This window comes from Typopeltis vanoorti, chromosome 14 (assembly GCF_054136105.1).
Source record: "Typopeltis vanoorti isolate ZY-2024b chromosome 14, IOZ_Tvanoo_1.0, whole genome shotgun sequence".
NCBI classification, from domain to species: Eukaryota; Metazoa; Arthropoda; class Arachnida; order Uropygi; family Thelyphonidae; genus Typopeltis; species Typopeltis vanoorti.
In genome coordinates, this window is record NC_143562.1 from 120,054,555 (window position 1) to 120,081,878 (window position 27,324).

The 27,324-nt window shown below is 36.0% G+C and overlaps 1 protein-coding gene across 4 annotated transcripts in view; it reads right to left on the bottom strand.

Moving 5' to 3' along the window:
* The window catches only part of ATPsynE (ATP synthase, subunit E), a 100,834-nt gene that overhangs the window by 29,708 nt on the left and 43,802 nt on the right, over positions 1 to 27,324 (bottom strand). For all 4 annotated transcript variants that reach the window (XM_090404133.1, XM_090404132.1, XM_090404131.1 and 1 more), the window contains exon 3: positions 8,810 to 8,864. In XM_090404133.1, the coding sequence (XP_090260259.1) occupies positions 8,810 to 8,864 (55 nt within the window). The remainder of the gene's footprint in view (positions 1 to 8,809; positions 8,865 to 27,324) is intronic.

Sequence of the window (27,324 nt, forward strand, 5' to 3'; positions counted from 1 at the left end):
TATTCCTATGTTTGCTAGATTTAGTAAAGGACTATTCAGTTGCCTCGAGTTCATGCAATTCATACTCATGCAGGTTTTTCCTTGATATTGAACCAACTTCAAGCAGCTAAAAATGATTTAGTATCTATTTCAGTTACTTTCAGTTACTCTGGACAACGAATTACTGGATATCATTCTGTATGTTTCAAAACAATCATTAACCAACTCTTATGAATACAGACTGATGCAAAAATATGAATCATTGTTTTGTTTGCCTTGGGCAAACAAAAATGTCTATCAGTTTAATGTTAGTAAGTGCAAAGTTATGCACTTACTAACATTACTTACAAAGTTATGGTGTGATTAGGGTTCAGTAGCATATTATATTAGCGGGGTTATGCTACAAGAAACTGAAGAGGCAAGGGATCTTGGTGTATTGGTGGATAAGAATTTAAAGTTTACATAGCAAAAGTTGCAAATACAACTCAGAGGATAATTGCTATGTTGAAGAAAACCTTGACATGTAAGGATAAGGAAGTAATTTTGCCTCTTTATAAGGCTTTGATAAGACCACACCAGGATTACTGTGCACAGATTTGGTCTCCTGGGTTCGAAGGAGATAAAGAAGCTGTGGAAAGGATGCAAAGAAGAGTTACAAAGATTATATCCGGATTATGGGATTTAGATTATGAGGCCAGATTGGGAGTATGCGGATTGCAGACTCTGGTTAACAGGAGAAAGAGGAATGATATGATAAAGGTCTATAAACTTTTGAATGGATGTTATAGCATTTCAAATGATGAAATTTTTCATTATATGGAAGGTGGGGAGAGAACACGGAGGAGGGGGGCATCCATGGAAGTTAAGGTTTTCTCAGTCAAGAAAGGGGTAACAGCTAGGTTTTTCTCCCAGAGAGCAGCAAATGAGTGGAATAATTTGCTCTTAGGGGTAATGAGTGCATCTAGTGTAAATTAATTTAAGGGAAGGTATGAAAGCTGGGTTGGGTAATTTACAGCCTCCCTCAATGAGTCCTGACTCCCTGAAGGTCTCAGATCATAGTAATAATAATAAGCAAAAATTTACCATTGGAAATACTCCTACTAATAAATGGGTTATTAACATTTCTGGATGCTTGTTGTTGGATATTGAGACTGTTAACTGAAGGTCATGATTTTGCTGTCATACCTAAATCCATCATCATCATCATCATCATCAAATTCCTGCCATGTACCCTCAAGGGGTGTACAGGATATGACAGTACTACATGAAAAAAATTACATCATTACTAACTTCCTATCTACAATTTTCCTCCAAATCAGTCTGTTACTTGTCAAGACCCCAACATTATCAGATCTTATATTTCTATCGTCTAAGGCACTTTGTACCGTATCAATCCACCTATATCTTGGTCTTCCTCTGGGTCGTTTTCCTGCCAACCTGGCAGAGAACACTTGTTTTGCTAATCTTTCCTCTCCCATTCTATTTAAGTGACCATACCATCTGAGATTAGCTCTGCTAACGCATTCCTGGATGCTGACAATGTCAAGTTCTTTCCTAATATCCTCATTTTTAATATGATATTGCCATTGATGCCATCTGTTCACGCCTCTAATCTTTCTCAGGACTCTCATATCTGCGGTCTCTAGTCTTTGGTCAAGTGTTTTACTTCTGACCCAGCTCTCAGATCCATAAGTTAAAATTGGTTTGAACACAGTCTTGTATACAGCTAATTTAGTGTTCCGACTAATTTCTTTCTTATTCCATATGAATTTATTCAATTGACTTCCCACGATACCAGCTTTGCTGATTCTGTTGTCTATTTCTATATTTAGTTTACCATCTTCAGTAAAAATTGTGCCTAAGTAGCTGAAATGTTTTACTTGTTCCACAGGTTCTCCATTCACAACACAGTTGACATTTTCAATGATTCTGCCTATTTTCATTGTCTTTGTCTTTTTATTGCTGACCTTCATACCATATCTATTACAACAGCTATTCAATTTAGTCAGAGAATCTTGCAGACTTGTAGCGGATTTATTTAGAAGTATAACATCATCCGCATAAAGCAAACAGCTGACATTAGCATCTCCAATTTTGATATCAGGTTTAATACCACATTCCTTCATAATGTGATCCATATAGATAATGAATAACAGAGGGGATAATGTACATCCTTGTCTCACACCAGATTTAACATTAAACCATCTTCCTGTACTTCCTTCAATTCTAACTGCTGACTCACAACTCAAATAAAGAATAAGTATTGCTTGATATAATGCCCCATTGACACCATATAACTGCAGCGTATTGAATAGCTTCTCTCTTGGCACCTTGTCATATGCCTTTTCCAAATCGACAAAACTTAAATACAGATCTTTGTTATATTCCCATGCTTTCTCGACTATTTGTCGTAAAGTGAAGATCTGATCCTGACAGCCTCTATTTCGCCTGAATCCAGCTTGTTCTTCACCAAGCTTTTCTTCCACAATTCTTCTCAACCGTTTTTCAAGTATACTTGCATAGATCTTGCCAGGAACACTCAGTAGGGAAATACCTCTGTAATTCTCACATTCAGTTTTATTTCCATTTTTATATATGGGTACTATGAGAGCTCTACTCCAATCATCGGGAATTCGTCCCTCTGTCCAGGCTTTCTGAACTATGCAGTGCAGCCACTGTAAGACTCTTATACCACCATACTTCAGCATTTCTGGTCGAATATCATCTACTCCTGCTGCCTTTCCACATTTCAAGCCTTTGATGGCTTTTTCTACTTCAAGTTTGGATATGTATTCCTGACTGCATGCCTGGTCAGTGTTTTTTATCACTGTGCTGTCATCACTGCTTGTTTCATTTAGCAGTTTTTCAAAGTGATTACTCCATACTTCAAGGATATCTTTTTCTCCTGTTTTCATTTCACCTTTATCATCTCTAATTCCTTTTACAGCACTCTTTCCTCCATTCCTAAGCTTCTTCAACAACCTCCAGAATATTTTGCCACCTTCTTGATATTTATTTTCTATATTCTTGCCAAAGTCCTCCCATGACTTTTGTTTAGCTAGTTTTACACACTGTTTAGCTTTCTTACATTTGTCTCTGTATTCTGTAAGAGTAAAAGCTGACTTATTTGCCAGGAACTTTTGATATGCTTTCTTCTTTTCCTTCACTGCCTCTTTAACTTCCTGTGTCCACCAGGGAGTTCTGATTTTTTTATCTTTGCACACAACCTCACCACATGCCTCTCTGGCAGAATCAATCAATGTTTCCTTCAGAGTTTGCCACTGAATCTCCAAGGTTTGATTCCTGTTCTCAAACTCTTTCATTTTCTTTTCAATAATATTTCTGTATTTTAGTCTACAGTTTACATCTGAGAGCTGCTCAACTTTTATTCGCTTTAAAACTTTCTTACATGTTATTCTTTTCAATATGAAATTCAATTTTATCCTGCTCAAGACTAAATAGTGATCACTTCCAATTTCAAATCCTCTGTACACTCTGGTGTCCTGCACCAGGGAGAAAACATCACTATCAACAATAACATAGTCAATGAGACTTTTCTTATTCCTAGCCTCTTCTCTCCATGTGAATTTGTGCACATTTTTATGTTGGAACATGGTGTTAGTAATAACCAGTCCATGTCCTGAGCAGAAATCCAACAGATATTTGCCATTATTATTAGCTTTGCTCTTTTCTCCAAATTTTCCCAAAATATTTTTGTATGTCTCACAATCATTTCCTACTCTACTATTTAGATCCCCAACAAGGACCAACTTTTCCTTTTTCATTGTGTCAGTTGCTTTTTCTAAAGCCTCAAAAAATTCCTCCACTTCTACCTTAGTAGAACCTTCTGTGGGACCATAGGCACAAATAAGTCTCATTGTCCAGTTCCCCATTCTCATATTTGCCCACATTACTCTACTTGAGACTGACTGCCATTCAAGAAGATTAGCCTCGTATTTTGTGTTGAATACTATGGCTACTCCTTCTTTTCCTTGATTGTTATTGCCTGAATATAACATTTTGTATTTATTGCTCAGAAAGATCTCACCAGTTTTGGTCTTTTTTGTTTCAGTCACCCCTATTATGTCGATCTGGTACTTATCTAATTCCTCAGCTAGCTCCATTTCTTTGCCATTCAGGCTTCTTACGTTGACAGTACCGATCTTTAACTCTGGTGATGTTGAGTTGGGGTTTGTTTTCAGATTTGTCAGATTTTTCAGATTTCAGATACCTAAATCCATTCCGTATTAATTTTCTTGCATAAGCACCTCCGCAGCGCAATTGGAAGAATGACGGTTTGTTGCACCCTTCAATTAGAAAAGGCCTAAGTTTGAATCTCGTCATGATGGGAGGAATCTTTATATGGACTTTTTCAATCGAAGGTGAGTTAGCCGATCTCATAAGGAGGTGGCAGGTTTTTTTTCTCCCAGAAACCCGGGTTTTTCATCCCGCATACAGACAAATCGGCCCTTCAGAACACATGCAATTTACAGACAAAAAATACTAGTTGTGGTGGCCAGTAGATGGCGTTGATGATTGGTAATAGAGGTTCAGTGTAGTGGTGGAGACGGAGAGTTGTACAGTAGGTGTCTTCCCGTGATGAGTCTTCAGACTCCTTGGAGGTGCCACGAATAATAATATCAAATGCAATTTTTCTGGTCTTTAAAGTGAAGATGCTAACAAATTATGCTTCGAATTGCTACTTCCCTCTATAGAAGCAAATTACATCTGTGTAATTTTACTAGTTTATCGACTAGAAATTCTGTGCTGCTTTCATTAAACAACAAAGAACCATATAGCTATTTCTCAAGTGGATAAAAGAAAATCTGTAGTGGCAATGGATATAGCCGACTATGAGAGGAAGATAGACTGCCTTTTACAGGATACCTCCACCTATCAAGAAATTAGTTATAACCTTACAAAAAAAATGCAGATTAAACAATTAAATAAGCTCCATGATGAAGTTGCATGTGGGAATCAAAACACTGCTTAAGTTACACACCTATTTTGGAAGGCTGTCCAATTAGACCCACTGTGAATTGGGTCTAATTGGACAGCCTTCACGTTTTGACATTTTGACTTTCCCATATATAGAACTGCTAAGTTTCTTTAACATCTATTAACTGTCCATATTGAATAATCCAGATCATCCACCAAAAATTCCACACATTTTCTTGAAAAAAATAAATAAATAAAATCAAGAAAACACTGTTTTCTTGTTATATTATTATTATTATTATTATTATTCCGGGCAACTCCAAGGAGTCGACAGACTCATTGAGGGAGGCCCTAACATCATGTCAAAAACAACTATTCAACATTCACACAGTATCTATCATACCTCGCCTTGAACTCATACACGGTCGTAAACCCTGGGGCCATATCTACGCACAATAGTCTAAACGGGGTCTTATCAAGGCTCGATACACAGGAACAATAACTTGTTTGTCTCTGCTTGTTAAAGTATTTTTCAGAAGCCAAGTGATTTGATGAGCTGATTTAGCCACTTTTGCAATGTGTCCCCTAAACTTCAATTCCCTATCCACCAACACTCCCAAATCCCTGGCCTCATCAATCTCCTAGAGTACGGTTCCACCAATGTGATATACTGCTGCTATTCTTTTCACCCCAAAATGCATAACCTTACACTTTGCCACATTAAATTGACATCCATTTTCCCTAGCACAGTCCTCCAAACTATCCAAATCACCCTGTAAAATTTTGACATCCTGTGCACTCACAATTGCTCTACCCAACTTTGCATCATCAGCAAACAAGTGAACACTTCCTCTCAGATACTATCCTATATCACTGATATAGGAAAGTATCTGAGAGGAATTCCTCAAATTCCTGCTGGTAATAGTAACAAGCCGTCTTTTGAACTCAACTCCTGAATAAACCACTCTCTGGTATCTCTCCATCAACCACCTTCCTATCCATCTCATCAACCCTATATCCATCCCCATCTGCTCCAGTTTACTGATTAGAGTACCATGTGGTATCCTGTCAAAGGCCTTAGCAAGGTCCAGTAGAATCACTGTAAACCCATTAACCTTATCCAGTTCAGCCATCACTGTGTTATAAAACGTGAGCAAGTTACTAAGGCATGATCTACCTTCACAAAACCATGTTGTCCCCCATACAATATCACATTTTCATCTATCCAATCCTGTATTCTTTTCTTGACTAATTTCTCCAAGACCTTGACAACGATTCCTGATATGCTGATCGGTCGATAATTTACAACAGCAGTCTTGAAACCTCCTTTATGCAGTGGAACTATTTTCCCCTCTTTACACCCCCTTGGGACTAACCCAGACCCGAGACTCAAATTAAACAAAATGGCAAGGGTGACAATTCTTTAGCCGCTTCACGTACGACACGAGCTGGTATACCATCCAATCCCACAGATGTATTGACATTGAGGTTATGCAACAAATTACTCACCTCCACTTCATTCACCACAATTCCCGTATAATCAATTGGTTCATTCATTTCTGCAATGTCACCACCTGGATGATATATTCTTGCAAAGTGCTCACTCAGTAATTCAACTATATCAACTGATTCAGTTACCTCCCTACCATCGGCATTCTTTAAAATCATTCTGCCATATACATTTTTTCTTTTACTTGCAACATATCGAAAAAACTGTTTAGGATTCTCTTTAGCCTGCATGGCCAATGTTCTTTTGTAATCCTTTTTTGCTTTTCTTACCACACTCGTTACCCTTCTGGCCTGTGCTTTATACCGTTCATGTGCCTGCTGGTCAACTCCATACATTGTTTCTCTATTTATCAATATTCTGTTATCTGACATCACTACTTTTCTATATGATTTCCCAAAAAATGTGATAATTTTTGAATTTATGAATATACAATTGGGATGGTTCAGCTGGAAAAACAATATCTATAAACAGATTGAAGGCACAGTCATAGGTAACCCTCTGTCTCCACCCTTGGCAAACTATTTTTGAACCACCCAGATGATAGCTTGTTTTCATCTAATCATCCCCAACCTTTCCTTTGGTTTCATTATGTCAATGATGTTTTTGCTGTTTGGTCTCATTCTGAATATGAACTTAGCACTTTCCTACAATGGATCAACAGCCTTCCATGCATTCAATTCACTATGGAAACAGAAAATGCTGGTAGTTTACCATGGACATCCTCCTTTAATTTGCACAGCCTCCAGTCAATTGTCAACCAGTGTTTATCGGAAACCTACCTTGACTAGCACATGCATTTATCAAAAATCTGTTCATCACACCTCCCAAAAAACTGGTTTTATCAAGTCTTTAATTAATAAAGCATATAATGTATGCTCCTCTTCCTCAAGCTTATAACAAGAACTTCTCATTACCAAAACTTTAATGGAATTAAACGATTACAACCCTCATCAAATCCAACAGATATTTGGCTCCAACATTCCAACACCTAAGGATTCTTCAGATAGACCACAGGGTTCCAATTCCTCATATTTCTGACATCTCTGAACCTATTGGTAGAATTTAAAAAAAAAAAAAAAGTTTCACCTTAATCCTATATATTTTCCTGTCAACAAAATTTCTCATCATCTACAAAAGGCAAACTATCACCTCTATCTTTAAGCTAGTGTTTACCATATCCCTTGTGAATGTCATTTGGCATATTATGGACATATAGGTTGTCCTGAGGTTAAAAAAAAAAAAAATTAATTAACATCAATACTACACTGAATACCTGAAACCTCAAAAGTCTCGCCTGGCATAGCATAGTATATTGATACTAAACACTGACTTAAAGTATATTATTTTACTTGGACTTTCCTTTATCAGAAATTATCTATTAATATTTTAATTTTCAATTTGTTTTTTTGCAAGGATAAACAAATTTCACGAGTGAAAATAAAATAATCTATTCTGAAATATGGCAGGAGAAATGTGCTTTAGCAGTGAATTTATTTACTAATTGTAAATGTGTTGTCTTTTATTTTTTAAATCAATTTAATGGAACAAGAATTTATCAATTATAATATAGCAGAATTTATTTTCATGCTATTTTCAATGTATTATGTACAGTTTATATGGAAAATCATTATGTTAAATATTAATAAACTAATGCTTTCAAATAACATTTATTGAAATAAATACATTTGAACTTTTTTCCTTCCTCACATTACATGGATCATCATGCTTCAGTTTTAGATTCTTCAATTTTTATGAACGGCAAGTAGTGTTAAATTGCATTATTTGATTTACGTTTGTAGGTTTTTTTTCCTAACTTGAAAAAATTATATTCAATAATATTTCTGTTGAATCTCGGTCACTTTCATCTTTAGCTTAAAATTGCAACAAAAGATTATTTTATTTTTTACTTTTTTTTGTGTAGGATGTGAATTTTAATAACATTCAATGCTTAAATGCTGTAAACTGGACATGGTAAAAAAATGTAATATTCATGCTGTATGACTTGTTCTTGTACTCAGAATTTAAATGTTGTTACCAGTTCTGTCTGACATAAAAGAGTTTAATTTGGAAGAAAGAGCTGGTGGTCAAAAACCAGTTATAAAATCTTAACTGCTGTAGACTGTCATTAATATCTGCTGTATTCATAGAGGGTATTACACTATAAGTGATGATAATGAAAGTTATATATAACACACAAGAAATTTAGATAAATGATTGTATATTATAAAATTCTTATTTTATTTTATTTTTTTGAATCTAGCAAATATAAATCTATACACACACAACACAAGTAAGGGAAGTTGAAAAACATTTTGGTTATTATTATGAATATGAAACTGATGAATACTATCATGGAAGTAAAAAAAAAATGAAAATACTTACTAAAACGAAATACACCCCACATAATTCCTGCACCTAAGGCTATCCACCTACATCCCTGTAAGAGGCAATATAAACATTTATATATTCCTATTCAGTGCTACAGACCAAGAGCACTGAATATATAATGATTTAGTAGGTTTGCACTGAATATATAATGATTTAGCAGGTTTCACAATACATTGAATAAAATATTTTCTGAGAACATTTACTGTCATATATAATTACAATAATATATATGTCATTTCTGCATTTAGGTAAACATTAAAGTTTTATCACAGCTTAGGTTTTTACAGGAGCAAATTGCCATATATGTCCCTGAAATTCAACCAATAATTAAATGGCAAATTAAATCCTTACAAATGCTTCAAGTTGCAATAACAGAAAGCTCATCAAAATCCTGATATATAATCTCAATAGGCAAGACTCTACAATAGAACTACATAAGTCATCATCGTCAAATTCCTGATATGTACTCTCAAGGGTGTACAGGATATGATAGCACTACATGAAAAACTTACATCATTCATCATCATCACGAACCATGGGCTCACTGCCCATTGATGTCCAATGCCTCCTTCACTATCTTCTTCCACCTTTCTTTGTACAGTGCACAGTGTCGCAGTTTCTGTATATCCATTCCGCACCTGTCCTTTAAGTCATCTATCAATTCTCTGTATGGTCTACTTTTTCTGTTTACACCATCCATAATACCAAACATGAATGTCTTTATCTTCTGGTCCTCACTCATTCTGCAGATGTGTCCAAATAATTGCAGTTTCCGTTTTATAATCTTCTGTATTAGATTCTCCTTTGGTTGTATCTTCCGATAGAGCTCTTCATTTTTGAGTTTCTATACCCATCCTATTCTTAGAATCTTCCTGTAACAAGTTCTTTCAAATGCCAAAATTCTTTTTCTTGATTCCTTATTTATTACACACATTTCAGTTCCATACAGTACACCACTAAAGATGCATGTTTCCAGTACTCTTAATTTTTTGTGTGTAGAGGCTTAAGTGCTGTGAGGACATCATGTTAGAGGCTTAATGGATTTTTTACAACACTCAAAAAGAATTAAAATAGAATTTAATACTTCCTATATTTCGTCCTAGTCACTAGGACATCTAATCACTAGGGGATTACAAAAACAGTTAATGTAACATACACACAAATAATAAACAATACTGAGCCCAACCACGTGGGTGACACTACAGTCCTATCTAGTCGGAGCGCCCTCTAAGGACAGTAGTAGGTGGCCTGGAATGTAAGGTGGGACCTCTGGTGATGAGTGTTTCCCAAATCTTCAGAAGCTTAATACAACCGTATTTATTCAGATTTGGTTGGTATTTGAGAGCTGCTGCTGCTTCCAAGAAAAGTCTCTCTTTCTTGAATTTGCTGTGGTGGAGCATAGTGGTTTTCTTCCAAGATACCTTGTGGGTGGTATCCAAACATGGTCAGCCAAGCCTGAATGGCCATAGTTGTGTTTGCAGATGTAAGACTTGTGTTCCTCTAAGCGGATGGATGCTGATCTGCCTGTCTGTCCAAAGTACGACAGCTTACAGGAACAGGGTACTTTGTAAACTCCAGGCAGAGAGAGAGGAGGGAACTGATCTTTCGTAGAACAGATAAGGGTAGCAAGTTTGCGGTGGGGCTTATATGCTGTGTGTAGGTTGTACTTTTTTAGTATCTTGGCTGTTTTTTCGGATGTGCCACGGATGTAGGGTATGGTGATGGCATTTTTAAATTCTTGTTGACGAGAAGGACGAGGAATGGGGGAGGAGTTGATTTTTTTTTTATACTGTGATCACTGTAGCCATTGGAGAGGAAAGTGTTGGGTATGTGGTTAAGCTCAGTAGTGAGGGCGGTTCTACTGTAGATGTCCTAGTGACTAGAACGAAATATAGGAAGTATTAAATTCTATTTTAATTCTTTTTGAGTGTTGTAAAAAATCCATTAAGCCTCCAACATGATGAACTCTTAATTTTGTTTGCAGACTGATCACTTTACTTTTCCAGATGTTATCCATTGCCTTCAGATTTGTTCTTCCCTTTGCAATCCTGATCTTTATTTCTTTTTTACAATCCAAATCACATGTCATTTTGCTTCTCAAATATGTGAATCGTTCTACATTTTCTATATCAATTCCATCCACTTGTATCTTTTCTTTCATGTTCTCACCAAATATCATTGTCTTTGTTTTTTCCAAGTTCATAACAAGTCCAAATCTCTTTCCTTCCTCATTTAACAGTTTCAGTGTTTTTTGTAGTTCTCTTTCATCTTCTTCAATAATAACAATGTCATCTGCAAATCTGAGATTGTTAATTCTCATTCTGTGTACAGATATTCCTTTTGCATCTTCTTTCATTTTATCCATTGCTCTTTCTAAATATGATGAAAATGCTTGGTAATATTGGGTCCCCCCTATCTAGTACTTCTGCTTGTTTTAAATCATTTTTCTAAATCATCAACCATTCTAACTGCTGCAACTGCAGTCTTATAAACATCTTTTAATTGCTATTAGTATTTTAATTTTCTGTCAATTCCATAGGATTCTAGCACTGCTAATGTCACTTTCTGGTCGATACTGTCAAATGCTTCCTGAAAATCAACAAAGCAAGTATATATGTTTTTATTTTTTCTCCTTGCTTTCTCTGCTATTAACTGTATTGTCAAAATCTGTTGAATTGTAGTTCTATCTTTCCTAAATCCTGCTTGCTTGTCTGCAAGGTATGCTTCCAATTGTGTTCTCAATCTTTTGTCAATATCATCATCACCACCTTACCAAGATGAATTGTCAAGGCAATTGTTCTATAATTTTTACATTCTAGGCTTATTTCCTTTCTTGTATAATGTCACTAATATCGATTTCACCCACTCCTCTGGCATTTCCCTTTCTTTCCACACCATATTACATAATTAATGCATTTCTATAACCATACTTTTGCCACCATATTTTATCATTTCTCCAGTAATATTATCATTACCAGGACTCTTGTTGTGTTTTAGCTGTCCTACTGCTTTTTCTACCTCTCCTCTTAAAATATCCATATCATACTCATTACATGGTGATGATATCTACTTCAATTCTTCAGTCAGCTTTCCAACACTATCTAAATCTAGTTTTTCTTCATATAACTGACTACAGTATCTTGTCCCCCACTGTACAATTTTATCTTTACTCATCAATACTTTGCCTTTTTCATCTTTAATTGTGATCTGTTTTGGTTGCCACCTTCTATTAGTGGTTCTAATCATTTTGTACACCTCCCTAGTTTTATGCTCCCCATAGTGGTGTTCTATATTATTGAATTGGGCTTTTAGCCATTTCATCTTATCCATTCTGACTGCTTTTTTCACCTCATTACACTTTCTTCTATATTGTTCCTCCCTTATTTCTGATGTATCTCATTCTTATCTTTAACATTCTTTACTCCTGTACTAACTTCAGTGTTTCTTGTCTAATCCACTTCTTCTTGATCTTCTCTTCTTCTGTTCAAATGCATCTTCTATCGCCTTCGTTACTCCTTTCACTCTTAGATTCGAATTTTTTTCTTAATTTTCTCTTCTAACAATGTTCTGTACCTTCATCCTATTTCTGCTTCGCTTATTCTTGTTGTATCTCTTCGTTTCTGATGATGGGGTTTATATTTTCTTTTTAATTTCAACTTGATCCGTGTCTATATCCACTCCTTGAAACGTTTGACACTGGCATACTGATGTTATCCATCTTCTTTTAATCATATCGATCATGTTCTTGGTTTTCCCATCATTTGATCACCACGTCCATTTTCTACAGTCCTTTTGTTGGAATCTTTGTTACAGATCATCATCTCGTGGTCCACAGCAAATTCTAACATTTTTTCACCTCATCATTTCTTTCTCCGAAACCATATTTTCTCATGACGCTTTCCCAACCATCATTATTTATTCCGACTTTGGCATTCCAATCTCCTTCAAACAATTAGTATATCTTGCTTTGGTATTGTTCCTATTGTCTCTGTCAGATCTTTGTATAATAAGTCAATATCCTCATCTGTGCTATCAAATGTGGGTGCATACATATCTGGACTATTGATATATTAAATGGTTTTGTTTTCCTATCTACAATTTTCCTCCAAATCAATCTCTTACCTGTCGAGACTCCAACATTATCAGATCTTATATTTCTGTCTTCTAAGGCATTTTTTACTGCATCAATCTGCCTATATCTTGGTCTTGCTCTGGGTCTTTTTCCTGCCAACCTGGCAGAGAACACTTGTTTTACTAATCTTTCCTTTCCCGTTCTGTTTAAATGACATTACCACCTGAGATTAGCTCTGCTAACACACATTCCTGGATGCCAACAATGTTAAGGTCTTATCTAATATCCTCGTTTTTAATATGATATTGACACTGATGCCATCTGATCATGCCTCTAATCTTTCTCAGGTCTCTCATATCTGTCGTCACTAGTCTTTGGTCATAGCTGAAATGTTTTACTTGCTCTATAGGTTCCTCCCTTATCCATTCACAATGCAGTTGATATTTTCAAATGCTTCTGCTTATTTCCATTGTTTCTGTCTTGTAATTGCTGACCTTCATACCAAATCTATTACAACAGTTATTCAATTTAGTCAGGGAATCTTGCAGACTTATAGCAGATTTATTTAGAAGTATAGCATTATCTGCATAAAGTAAAGAGCTGAGATTAACATCTCCAATTTTGATACCACGTTTAATACTACTTTCCTTCATAATGTGATCCATATAGATAATAAATAACAAAGGGGATAATGTAAATATTTGTCTGACACCAGATTTAACATTAAACCATCTTCCTGTACTTCCTTCAATTCTAACTGCTGACTTAAAACTCAAATAAAGACTAAGTATTGCTTGATATAATGTCCCATTGACAGTATATAACTTTAGCGTTTTGAATAGCTTTTCTCTTGGTACCTTGTCATATTCCTTTCCCACATCTACAAAACTTAAATACAGATCTTTGTTATATTCCCGTGATTTCTCAACTATTTGTCATAAAGTGAAAATCTGATCCTGACAGCCTCTATTTGGCCTGGATCCAGCTTGTTCTTTGCCAAGCTTCTCTTCCATAATCCTTCTCAACCATTTCTCAAGTATACTTGCATAAATCTTACCAGGAACACTCAATAGGGATATACCTCTGTAATTCTCTTCTTCTTCTTCTATCATCTATGTAGACGATGATGAGGCCAAATGAACTCTTTCCACTTCTGTCTGTCCCTGGAGTTCTGTCCAGTTTTGTGTCACTTGTTGTGATTTGGTTTTCACCTCTTTATTTTGCTGTCCTGTAATTCTCATATTCAGTTTTTATTTCCCTTTTATATATGAGTGTTATGAGAGCTCTACTCCAATCATCTGGAATTTGTCCCTCTGTCCAGGCCTTCTGAACTATTCAGTGCACCCACTGTAACATTTTATACCTCCATACTTGAGCATTTCTGGTTGAATATCATCTGCTCCAGCTACCTTTCCACATTTCAGGCTTTTGATGGTTTTTTCTACTTCAAGTATGAATATGGAGCACTACATGATAAATTTACATTATTATTCTATCAGTAATTTTTCTCCAATTAGTGTGCTATTTGTGAAGACTCAAATAATGAACACATGTTATATTTTGATCTTCTAAGGCAGTGTTTCTCAAAGTGTGGTACGCATACTCCGGCAGGAGTACGCGTACCACAAAATGTCTTCAGGAGGTAAGTGGCAATTTTCAGCTATTATTATTAGTAGTATGGGAAACTCCAAGGAGTCCTTAGACTCAATGAGGGGGGGGGAGGCTAACATCATGTCAAGAACAACTATTCAACATTCACACAGTATCTATCATACTTCGCCTTGAACTCATTTACAGTCATGGCACCCACAACAGACTCTGGCAGCTTATTCCACTCATTCACCACTCTCCAAGTAAAAAACTAGCTCTAACACCCTTGCTAACCACACTCTTGCCCAGCTTCCATGGATGGCCCCTAGTTCTCCCACCACCACCACCACCAGTCCTATTCTCAAAAATATCTTCTGAATTAATCTTATAGAAACCCTTTAGTAATTTGAATGTCTCAATCATATCACCCCTTTTCCACCTATCAACCAATTTCTGCAACCCACAAATCTTAAACCTGCTCTCATAAGGTTCATTCGATAGACCTGCTATCATCATGGTCACTTGTCTCTGGATCCTCTCCACCTCCTCTCCATCAAGAAGAAACCATGGTGCCCAAATTTGGGCATAGTAGTCTAGGTGGGGTCTTATCAAGGCTCGATACAGAGGAACAATAACCTGTTTGTCTCTGCTAGTCAAAGTATTTTACAGCAACCGAGTGATTTGATGAGCTGATTTAGCCACTTTTGCAATGTGCCCCCTAAACTTCAACTGCCCATCCACCAACACTCCCAAATCCCTAGCTTCGTCAATCTCCTGGAGTACAGTTCCACTAATGTGGTATACTGCTGCTAATCTTTTCACCGCAAAATGCATAACCTTACATTTTGCCACATTAAATTGACATCCATTCTCCTTAGCCCTCCAAACTATCCGAATCATCCTGCAAAATTCCGACATCCTGTGCATTCACTATTGCTCTACCCAACTTTGCATCATCAGCAAACATATAAACAGTTCCTCTCAGATCCTTTCCTATATCGTTAATGAACAAATTAAACAGTAATGGTCCAAGAACAGAACTCTGCAGCACACCACTAATCACAGGCCGTCTTTTCGAACCTACTCCTGAATAAACAAATCTCTGGTATCTCTCCATCAACTACCCTCCCATCCATCTCACCAACCCTATACCCATCCCCATATGCTGCAGTTCACTAATTAGAATTTCATGTGGTATCCTGTCAAAGGCCTTAGATAGGTCCAGTAGGATCACTGTAAACCCATTACCCTTATCCAGTTCAGCTGTCACTATGTTATAAAACATGAGCAAGTTACTGAGGCATGATCTACCCTTCACAAAACCATGCTGTCCCCCATACAGTATCCCATTTTCAATTATCCATTCCTGTATTCTCCTCTTGACTATTTTCTCCAAGACCTTGACAACGATTCCTGATCATTATGCATCATTAACACATGGAATCATTATTAAGAAAAAAAAAGATTATTTTAAACATATATATTTCTCAACAAATTATATATTATGTATGAATTCTCCTACTGAAATTGCGAGTTACTATCACCATGACATTCACATCCTGGCGATAGTAACTCACTCCTTGCGGTAAACAACACACCCTCCCCAACAGTGTCACTATACTGAAGTGACACAAGAAAAAACAAGTATTTTTAATGTATCACTGAATAGGGTACAGAGATATTTGCAGTCCGTGTAATATATTTCTTAATAAATAGTGCAATTAGAGACAGCTGACATAAAAGTGGCACTAACTAATGAATCACATCTCCCCTCCAACAGAAACTGCTGTATAGACTCAAGCAAAACCATATGATGCTGGTGCAACATATGGATTTGCTTGACACCACCCCGTCGTGAATGTGTTAAAACTAAGAAATATATAGTGAATGTGTTTCAGATATTATGGAATTCGGTTGAAGAGAATTAGCATTTCAACTCAACTGTTGGCTTCCCTTTGTCTTTGGTTCGTCCGATCTTTGGTTAATACTGCACCAATTACATGCACTTCTTCATAGCTTTATCTCTACTGGCCTATTATTGCTGTCTGTTTCACACTCTGCTTTTACTTCTCATTAGTCATTTGTGAAGGATTGTTCATTACGTATCTCAAGTTTTGTAAATTACTGGTAATTTTTCCTTTGAAACAATGAGAAAGAAGATGAAGCTATTCGGGTGCATGACTTTGATGATGCACACAAGGAAACTGTTCTCAATGACAAAAGTAGTGATAACAAATAGGAGCTTCTTGGTAAGCACACCATTTTCAGTTTTTTCTGAAAACTTTAGTTTCCGAAAATCCCTGCATATATCTTGCACCACGATTTTTTAGCTTTAATTTTGGAAAAAAAGCACGAGTTATATTCGAGTAAATACAGTAATTTTTTTTAGCTTTCAAATTCTTAAGCATAGATCGTTGATTAAAGACTGGATTATAAAATGCACAAAATAGAGCAATATAGCAAATACAAGTAGCTGTAAGCAACAAGAAAACATTGATATTGTATCTGGATCAAATGAAATTGATAAGGGTGTGTCGTCTGACATCTCTAGAGAACCAACTAGGAAGAAGATGAAAAATCTTCGTAAGTATGATATGAATTAGTTGAAATGTGAATTTTCATGGACAAGAAATGAAGAGGAACCTATTTCAAATTTTGTTCTATTAAAAATAAATCATATTTTTTGTTTACATGAACATATAAATTCAAATAAAATAGACATGTATGATGTCTATTTTATTTGAATCCATAAGTTAATTAAACACTAACTTGTAAACAGCTACTTTAGATTTGACTAATTTGTTTCTCTCTTTTTCATTCAACATAAATTAATTCAAATGACCTCCTACCAAACCAGATTTGTTTATTCTGTTCCTATATTCATATTTAATTTGTCACATTCACTAAAAACTTGTGCCTGAAATTTTTACTTTTCTACAGATTCTCCATGGTCATGCATGTTTGGATAGTCTTTACTGCTGATTTTCATGATAAAATTGTTATTACTGCAGTTACTCAATTTACTTAAAGAATCTTGCACAGTTGTAATGGATTTATTTAAGAGTAAAACATTCTCTGCATAAAGTTGAGATTAATGTTGCTAATTTTGATATCAATGTACTTTTCCTTCAAAATGCAATTCATATAGGTGATAAATAAGAATGGAAAGTGTGCACCCTTGTCTAACACCTGCTTTTACATCAATTCATGTTCCTGATCCTCAATACTGCTGACTTACAACTTAAATATAAACAATATATTACCTTGATGGACCTGTGGTTTCAGTCCGAATTTCTCCATGACTGCAGGTCGTAAAGAGTCCAACTATTCCTGTCTTGGGCCTTTCTTCTCCGGTTTCTTCCAACTTTCTTAATCATTGGGTCTTCCCACCTTAAGGCTGGTCTTCCAGGTTTCCTTTTGGTATTTCTCGGATACCAGTTTGTAACTCTGACTGTCCATCTGTTGTCTCTCGTTCTGGCGAGATGTCATGCCCATCTTCTTTTGCTGTTGTAGATTGTTTTTATTATATCTGTGAGTCCAGACTTCTTCCTGATTTCTGTGCATCTTACATGGTCTATTTTGTTTATATTGCATATTCTTCTTTCTATTGAACGTTGAGTTGTTATTAAGCTTTGTTCTTCTTTTAAAGTTGTGTTCCATGTTTCACTGCCATAAGTTAATGCTGGTAAGATGTGACTATTGAAAAGTTGGGCTCTTATGTCTATATCTATGTTTTGGTTGGTAATTGTTGATTTTATTTTGTTGAAGGCTATCCAAGCAGCTCTTTTTCTCCTTGCTATTTCATTTGATATATCATTATTCATTTTTTATGGACTGGCCGAGGTAGATGTATTCTTCAACTTTTTCGATGGTGTGAGATTCTAGAGTGATTGTATGATCTTTACAGTATTTGTTTTTCATCCATCTTGTTTTGTCAGGGTGTATTTCCAATCCAATTTTTTGGCAGTTTTGGCTTATGTTATTCAGCATTGATTCTAAGAGTTTGGGTGAGTGAAATATTAATATCACATCATCGGCGAATAATAGGATATTTAATATTTCACCATCAATGTTTATTCCATCTTTCATCTCAATTTTTCGAATGATGCTGTCCAGAGTAGATGTGAAGAGATTAGGTGATAAGACATCACCCTGACGTATTCCTCTACTTAAGTTAATTTTAATCAGGTGATTGAAAAGGGTGATATTTGTTGTGCTTTCTTTGTAGATATCTTTTATGAGTTGGCTGTATGCTTTTTCTACGCCTTGTTCTATTAAAGCTTGGAATATTGTGTTATGTTCAACAGTGTCAAATGCCTTTTTAAAATCTATAAAAAGAAGACAAAGTGGGATCTGGTATTCTCTGCAGCTTTCTGTTAGCTGAGTAATAGTTTGAATGTGATCTATTGTTGAAAAGCCTTTTTTGAAACCAGCCTGTTCTTTGTAGCTATTTTCATTGATGGAGGTTTGTATTCGGTTTAGGATGATTCTGGCGAATATTTTATATTATATGTGTGTGCTAATAGACAGATAGGTCTGTAGTTACTGATGTCTTCTTTATTACCTTTTTTATGCAGAATTATGGTCTTTGATGTTTTCCATTCAGTAGGTACTTTCCTTAATTGTATATATCGGGTAAACCTTTCTGCTAGAGCTTTCAAGAGTATTTGTCCACCCATTTTTAATTCATCAGATTTTATACCGTCAATTCCTGGTGATTGGTCATTTTTCATATGGCGGATAGCCATTTCTATTTCTTCAGGTAGGACATATGGTATTTCCAGATTTTCCAAATTTTCGTCTGATACTGGAGCTGTGATTACTTGTTTAGATGAGTAAAGGTTCTCATAAAACGATCTTACTATTTTTTCCATTTCACCTCTATTTGTGTGTCTGTTTCCTTGATTGTCTATGAAGGCTAACGGTAGTGGTTGCTTTAGATTTATTTCTTTATCTACTTTTTTTAGGCTACTGCAGAGCTTAGCTGCTTCTGCCAATTTTGTTGTTCTATAGATGTTATAGTCGTCTTTGATATTCTGCCTCAGTTGTTTACAAATAATTTTAGACGATCAAAATAATTTTAAAAATATTCTAGATGATCTTTTCCTGTATCTTTCAGTATTCTTCTTTTCTTCAATAGTTCTATTGTTCTTGCTGATAGGCATTCCCTGGTCCTAGGAGGAAGTTCATAAGTTCTTTCTTTGCAGTTCATTAATTTATTGTTAAAGTTTGTTAAATCTTTGTCGATGTCATTTTTTAATTTCCAGTTGGTTTCTTCCACCTTTTTTCTAAATTCTTCTGGGTTTATCTATTTTGAGTGTTTTTTTATGGTTGGACTGTGCTTGTATGCGTTCTTCATTTTTTTATGTATTTTGAGAGTGGCTCTTATTGGACAGTGGTCTGAATGAATGTCGCAGTAAGTTTTCCCAATGACTTCGACATTTTTTATTATTCTTTTGCAATCTGTTAGGATGAAATCAATTTCATTTCGTGTCTCCATTTGGAGATTGCCAAGTCCATCTTTTTCCAGTTCTCTTTTTAAAGAAACTATTCATAATGTACAGCCTTTCTGCTTCTACAAATTCTGCCAGGAGTTCACCTCGTTCATTTTTTTCCCCTTTCCCCCATGGTCCAATGTATTTTTCTTCAATAAATCCTGTACTAATCTTTGCATTGAAATCTCCACACACTATTGTGTATGTTGTTTTTTTCAGTAATGTTTCTCGTAGGTGTTCATAGAAATTTTCTATTTCTTCTTTGTCAGCTGTTGAGGTGGGTGCGTAGGCTACTATAATTTTCATTGTTATGGATTCTCCAATTTTTAATATTAGTGTTCCTAGTCGTTCAGAATGGATTGTACAAGAAATAATATTTTTAGTTAGCTTTTCATTTATGATGAAGTCAATTCCTCCAGCCCTTGTAGTGTTATCTGAGGCTCCCAGGAAAATTTGGTTGCCATTGTTCCATTTTGCTGTTAATTCAGAGTTCACAGATAGCGAGGAAATCAAACTTTACATTTTGCATTTCTTGAAGCAGGAAATCAATATGGGAGTCAGAAGACAGAGTTCGAGTGTTGAAGGAACCAATAAATAGGTTCGAATTTCCAGATGGTGGTCTACCTTCCTCTGCGAGATTCTTAGCACCCCCCTGCTCTTGCAGATTTCTCACCACCACCTTGGTGGAATTGCAAAGAGCGGTGCAGGACTCGGGGCCTTTTTCTTCTTCTACTTGCTGGCATCTTTACAGTGGTCTACAGCACTTCTCCTGACCATGATTCTGAAGTGTGCCTTTGGTCCACGGCTCCTTATTCATTATTCGGAACTGCCCGCTTGGGCTTCCCTCATCCGCCACCTGAGGGACACGCTTGGTAGGGGTGAGGTCCCCCCTCCAATATATTACTTGACATAATGTCTTGTTTACAATATAATTGTAACATTCTAAACAGCTTTTCTTTTGGCACTTGCCATATGCCTTTTCTACAAACTTAAATACAGATCCTTGTTATATGCCCATAATTTCTCAACTAATTGTCTTAAAATGAAAATATGATCATGACAACCCCTATTTGGTCTAAATCCACTTTGCTCTTCTCCTTTCTCTCCCACAATTTTTCTTATAGCCTCTACTCAAATATACATACATTTTACCTAGGCCACTCAGTAAGGAAATTCCTCTATAATTTTCAGATTGTTTTATTTCTGTTTTCCCTTTTTTTTTTCAACATTATTTCCCCATGAGAGTTCTACTCTACTCTTCTACAATTTGACCTTCTCACCAAGCCTCCTAAAGTATGAAGAGCAGCTACCGTAAAATGTACATATTTTACAATACATATAGTTCAACCACAGATGAGATAACTCTCAACACTTCTGTGCATGGAAAAAGAAGGCAAATCCATTCTGATAATAGGATAATCAATCCGTTTCATGGGATGTGTTTATTATTACACATCAGAAAATTAGCTTTCATGAACATTCTAGTTTTTAAAGTGGTAACTATTTTGCTTGTATAACAGTTGGAAAATTTTACGCATGTTGGTGAAAAATTCATACAGTTGTTATTCTTTTCTCCCCTTCAACATAAAGGGGAGTGTATGTATTGATTCTTCTTGGCACTCTGCCAGCTATGGTTCTCTCAAATGTAGGCAAACTATATATATATACATACACTGTAAAAAGTAGATATGTGAGCATTTCTGGTTATATATCATCTACTCCAGCTGCCTTTCTACATTCCAGTAATTTATAGCATAGCCAAGTGAAAAAACTTTCAACATCTATCTCTGACACAGAGTAATTTAATAATAATGTGATACCCCTTTTACATGACTTATATATATGACTTCCGCATTTCTTCAACCTTTGTATCCCTTTGGAATTTGGCTCCCATTGATGAGACCTCAATAAAGGTCAAAACCAGTATTGCACACACCAGAAAAGATGCATGCTTTGCATTACGGGATAGATAATGTAAAGGAATACATAATACACACCGGAATGTGTATTATGTATTCCAAGCTATATCAGTATACCACACTCCGGTGAGCTATGCATAACTGCTCTGGTCAACTGCTGACCTTAGCTCTGGTGAAAAAAGAAAACAAAAAGCCATCAATAAATTGGTAAAACTATATCAGCAATTACTAGTTCAGGATTTAATTTCCTGTTATTTGAAGTTCTGTTTGTTGTCTGAGAACTACTGGATCATTATCAAATTAAATTGTTCTAGTATTCGTTTTAGTATCCAACATGTGGATTATTCCTGCTTGAAAAATTTTTGGAATTCTTTTTCTGGATGTCATGTGGGTTGTAGATGAGTTATCTAAATCCTTAAGACTTTTTAAGCCATCATTTTCGTTGAGATTGGGCTGATGGATAAGCATTTCATAGGCTTCCAAATTCAGAGAAGAATTCAGCTAAGCTGGATGGCTTGTGGCAAACTGAAAAGATTCCTGTGCAGTAAAAAATTTAGAGTCAAATTTTCAACCAGTGTATCATCCCAGTTATGACCAACAGATAATAGACATGGTCAACTAAAGTTAAAGCTAAACATAAGACAAAATAAGGAATGATGATATAAGAAAAGAAACAAAAGTGTTGGATATAGGAAAAGAGATTTTAAAACTGAAGTGGAGGTGGGCAGGATATATTGTATGGATGAAAAGTGATAGATGGACAAAGATAGTCACCTAGTGGCATTCATATGAAGAAAGATGAATGCTGGATGACCAGAGTGCAGATGGAAGGATGACCTAGTAGAGACGAATGGAGAATGCTGGCATAGGGAAGCCTTCAACACAGAAAGACAGAAACAAATGGGGGGAGGCCTATAACCATAAATGGTCATAAAAAGGACTTCGAAGAAGAGAGCCAGTCATTACAAGTACTGGCTGCTTTTCCAATTAATCCCGAGACATTATCCAACTACCTGGTCAGAAAGACCAGCTTTTCCATAATGAAGGTAAATAATGCATCACTTACATTTGCTTTGTACATCCTGTTTCATCTATAGGGCAGGTTAGATGTAACAAAATGAGTATACACCTAGGTGGGCAGAACAGTGGTATAACTAGAGCTTTTGACGTCCCTCTCAATACACACCAAAAATACTACAAAAAGTCAAAATGACGTATAGGAAAATAAATGAAAACACTATGTTTATTTCTGAAGTAAAACTTTCATTTCAACATTCTAAATGTTTTTTTTCTTGATTTTTTGTAAGCAAAATCGATGACATTGTCAGTCTATTTCATAGTAATGTAGGTAATTCTTAATCAATTTTATTTTGAAAAACTCCTCTCACAACTAGCAACACTTACAGCAATTGTGGGGAAAATTCGCAGTAATATTACAATATTTGGAAATGAGTTCTCAAGGCTGTATTTTAGAATTAACTGAAAAAGTTCAAAAAGATTCAAAGTGCCACCTGGGGCAGACTGTCCCCCCCCTCTGCCCCCCCCCCCCCCCAGTTACAGCTCTGGGGCAGGGAAGGAAAGGGATCCTCAGAAAAGCCGAGTGTAATTTTCATTTTCATTGGCAGTTTAAAAGTGACAATGCTATATTTTTGCCGTTTCTATCTATTCTTTCAGATATTCCTCATATATAACAGATGGTTATGGTTTATTGTACATCTTTTTTATTTTTGTGAAGAATTATGGATTGTTTCCTTGTTATAGCATTTTTTTTAATGAAAGAATTGCCTCAAACGGATTATATTCTGATAACCAATTAAGAGCATGTTGTTTCCTAATAACCAATAGTGGATATGCTAACCACTCGACCAACCAGACCTGCCAGCCTGGTTGGCCGAGTGGTTAGCATATCCGCTCTCCAGCCAAAAGGCTGGGGGCTAGAATCCTTCAGTGGGCATGGATGCTTGTGATCATCTGTGAAAATACTAGTGGTGGTGGTCGGCGGTAGATGGCATTGGTGTAGATGAAGGTAGTTGCCGTTGGTGGAGGCGGAGAGTTTTAGAGTAGCTACCCTCCTTCAATGAGTCTCTTTGGACTCCCTGTAGGCGTTATATAATAATAATAATAAGCATCTACCCTGCACCTATGAGAACAATATAAAAAAATAATTAAATAACAAAGAGAAAGAGCCTGCCATTTTGTATATCACATCAGAATGTGATTAATTCTTCCTCCTAACATTCAATTATTCCAAACCACCAAACCGTCCCAAACCTGAGAGTAGGAGAATTAGGTGCTGTGTAATTACTGTTTACCAACAGATGCAGAAGAGACGTCTATAGATAGTAATTAATTTCCCCTTAAAAAAAAAAACAAAAAAACAGAAGACAGAATATAACTATATAAAATCACAGAAACCTAACCAACAGTAAATTTATCAAGGACAGAATGATCCAAGAGTCAGGAAATTAAAACTGGCAGACAAACATCTAATGACCATAATTATTTCTTCAGTTATTCTAAACAACTGAATCCAACCTATATTCTTATATATGAATATGCTACATGACACACACATACACACAGAGTTACAGTGTGTGTGTGTGTTAAGGCTTGATGGACTGAAACAGCACAGAAAAAGTATTAAAAATATTATTTAACTCTTCCAATATTTTGTCTCAGTGACTGATCACCCTTACCCCCCCCCCCCACCACACACACAACCTCACTGGTCATATCATTTCTTACATTCTATCCATTTTAAAACTTCTAGTGAATATGTTAAATAATAGATAGTTTTGTTAGCTTTTATATCCCCTCATTGTTCACCACTATTCCATTAAATGACATCACTTATAAATAAAGTTCTCCCTCTTGCTATTAACTGATCTGTTTACCTTTGCTATTTATTCTGGATATTTCTCTTGGAAGCACAAAATTTATAAAACAAATAAGGTACCTCTATGGATTCTCCCTTCTGATCTCCCCCTGCTAATTTTTTATGGAACATTTTGAAAAATAAGCTATTGAATCAGCCCCTTTCAAACCTTCTATCTGGTTACGATATGTGGATGATGTGTTCTCCATTTGGTCTCATGGCCAAATATATTATTCTTTCTTCTTTCTCACCTCAATAGTCTTTGCCCTAGAATTCAGTTTACCATGGAAAAAAGAAACTAATAATAGTCTAGCCTTTCTAGACACCTTGGCAATGCACCAAGGGTAACCTGTCCTTTTCAGTATGTAGGAAGCCCATACCATTACAAGCAGATACATTCACAAACTTTCCCATTATCATCCCCCTTCTCAACAACATGGTATTATCATTAAAACACTAATCAGAGCCTATAACTTTTGTTCCAATGAGTCCTGTCTTAGAGCAGAACTTCATCACATACACTACAACTCATCTAATAGATACAGTTCACACAGTATCAAAAAATAAATAAATAAATAAAGAGCAGAACTTCATCACATACACTACAACTTATCTAATAGATACAGTTCACACAGTATCAAAATAATAATAATAATAATAATAATAATAGGAGTGCTTAAGGGTCAAAGCTGTATAACTGAGAGGAGACCTCCACATAGCCTTTAAAGGAATGCGGAGAACCGACCAGGGCTTCTGACCTAATGTCCAATCCTCACCTTCTCGTGGTGCACCCTGTTGGGTATCTACTTTGACACTGAACGAACGAGGATGGGCTGGCAATTTGGGATTTAGCCGACCAAATTGTATTCTTATTGGTTAAACCAAAATAAAAAATGATGGCACAACATGACAAAATTATATGCCGGTTGGGGCGTCGCCCGGTTAAACAAGGTCCCCGTTGTTTTCGCCAGGGAACCAGAGCGAACAGCGAAAAGTCGGCTACTGGAACAAATCTGAAAACAAACCCCAACTCAACATCACCAGAGTTAAAGATCGGTACTATCAACGTAAGAAGCCTGAATGGCAAAGAAATGGAGCTAGCTGAGGAATTAGATAAGTACCAGATCGACATAATAGGGGTGACTGAAACAAAAAAGACCAAAACTGGTGAGATCTTTCTGAGCAATAAATACAAAATGTTATATTCAGGCAATGACAATCAAGGAAAAGAAGGAGTAGCCATAGTATTCAACACAAAATACGAGGCTAATCTTCTTGAATGGCAGTCAGTCTCAAGTAGAGTAATGTGGGCAAATATGAGAATGGGGAACTGGACAGTGAGACTTATTTGTGCCTATGGTCCCACAGAAGGTTCTACTAAGGTAGAAGTGGAGGAATTTTTTGAGGCTTTAGAAAAAGCAACTGACACAATGAAAAAGGAAAAGTTGGTCCTTGTTGGGGATCTAAATAGCAGAGTAGGAAATGATTGTGAGACATACAAAAATATTTTGGGAAAATTTGGAGAAAAGAGCAAAGCTAATAATAATGGCAAATATCTGTTGGATTTCTGCTCAGGACATGGACTGGTTATTACTAACACCATGTTCCAACATAAAAATGTGCACAAATTCACATGGAGAGAAGAGGCTAGGAATAAGAAAAGTCTCATTGACTATGTTATTGTTGATACTGATATTTTCTCCCTGGTGCAGGACACCAGAGTGTACAGAGGATTTGAAATTGGAAGTGATCACTATTTAGTCTTGAGCAGGATAAAATTGAATTTCATATTGAAAAGAATAACATGTAAGAAAGTTTTAAAGCGAATAAAAGTTGCGCAGCTCTCAGATGTGAACTGTAGACTAAAATACAGAAAGATTATTGAAAAGAAAATGAAAGAGTTTGAGAACAGGAATCAAACCTTGGAGATTCAGTGGCAAACTCTGAAGAAAACATTGATTCTGCCAGAGAGGCATGTGGTGAGGTTGTGTGCAAGGATAAAAAAATCAGAACTCCCTGGTGGACAAAGGAAGTTAAAGAGGCAGTGAAGGAAAAGAAGAAAGCATATCAAAAGTTCCTGGCAAATAAATCAGCTTTTACTCTTACAGAATACAGAGACAAATGTAAGAAAGCTAAACAGTGTGTAAAACTAGCTAAACAAAAGTCATGGGAGGACTTTGGCAAGAATATAGAAAATAAATATCAAGAAGGTGGCAAAATATTCTGGAGGTTGTTGAAGAAGCTTAGGAATGGAGGAAAGAGTGCTGAAAAAGCAATTAGAGATGATAAAGGTGACATGAAAACAGGAGAAAAAGATATCCTTGAAGTATGGAGTAATTACTTTGAAAAACTGCAAAATGAAACAAGCAGTGATGACAGCACAGTGATAAAAAACACTGACCAGGCATGCAGTCAGGAATACATATCCAAACTTGAAGTAGAAAAAGCCATCAAAGGCTTGAAATGTGGAAAGGCAGCAGGAGTAGATGATATTCGACCAGAAATGCTGAAGTATGGTGGTATAAGAGTCTTACAGTGGCTGCACTGCATAGTTCAGA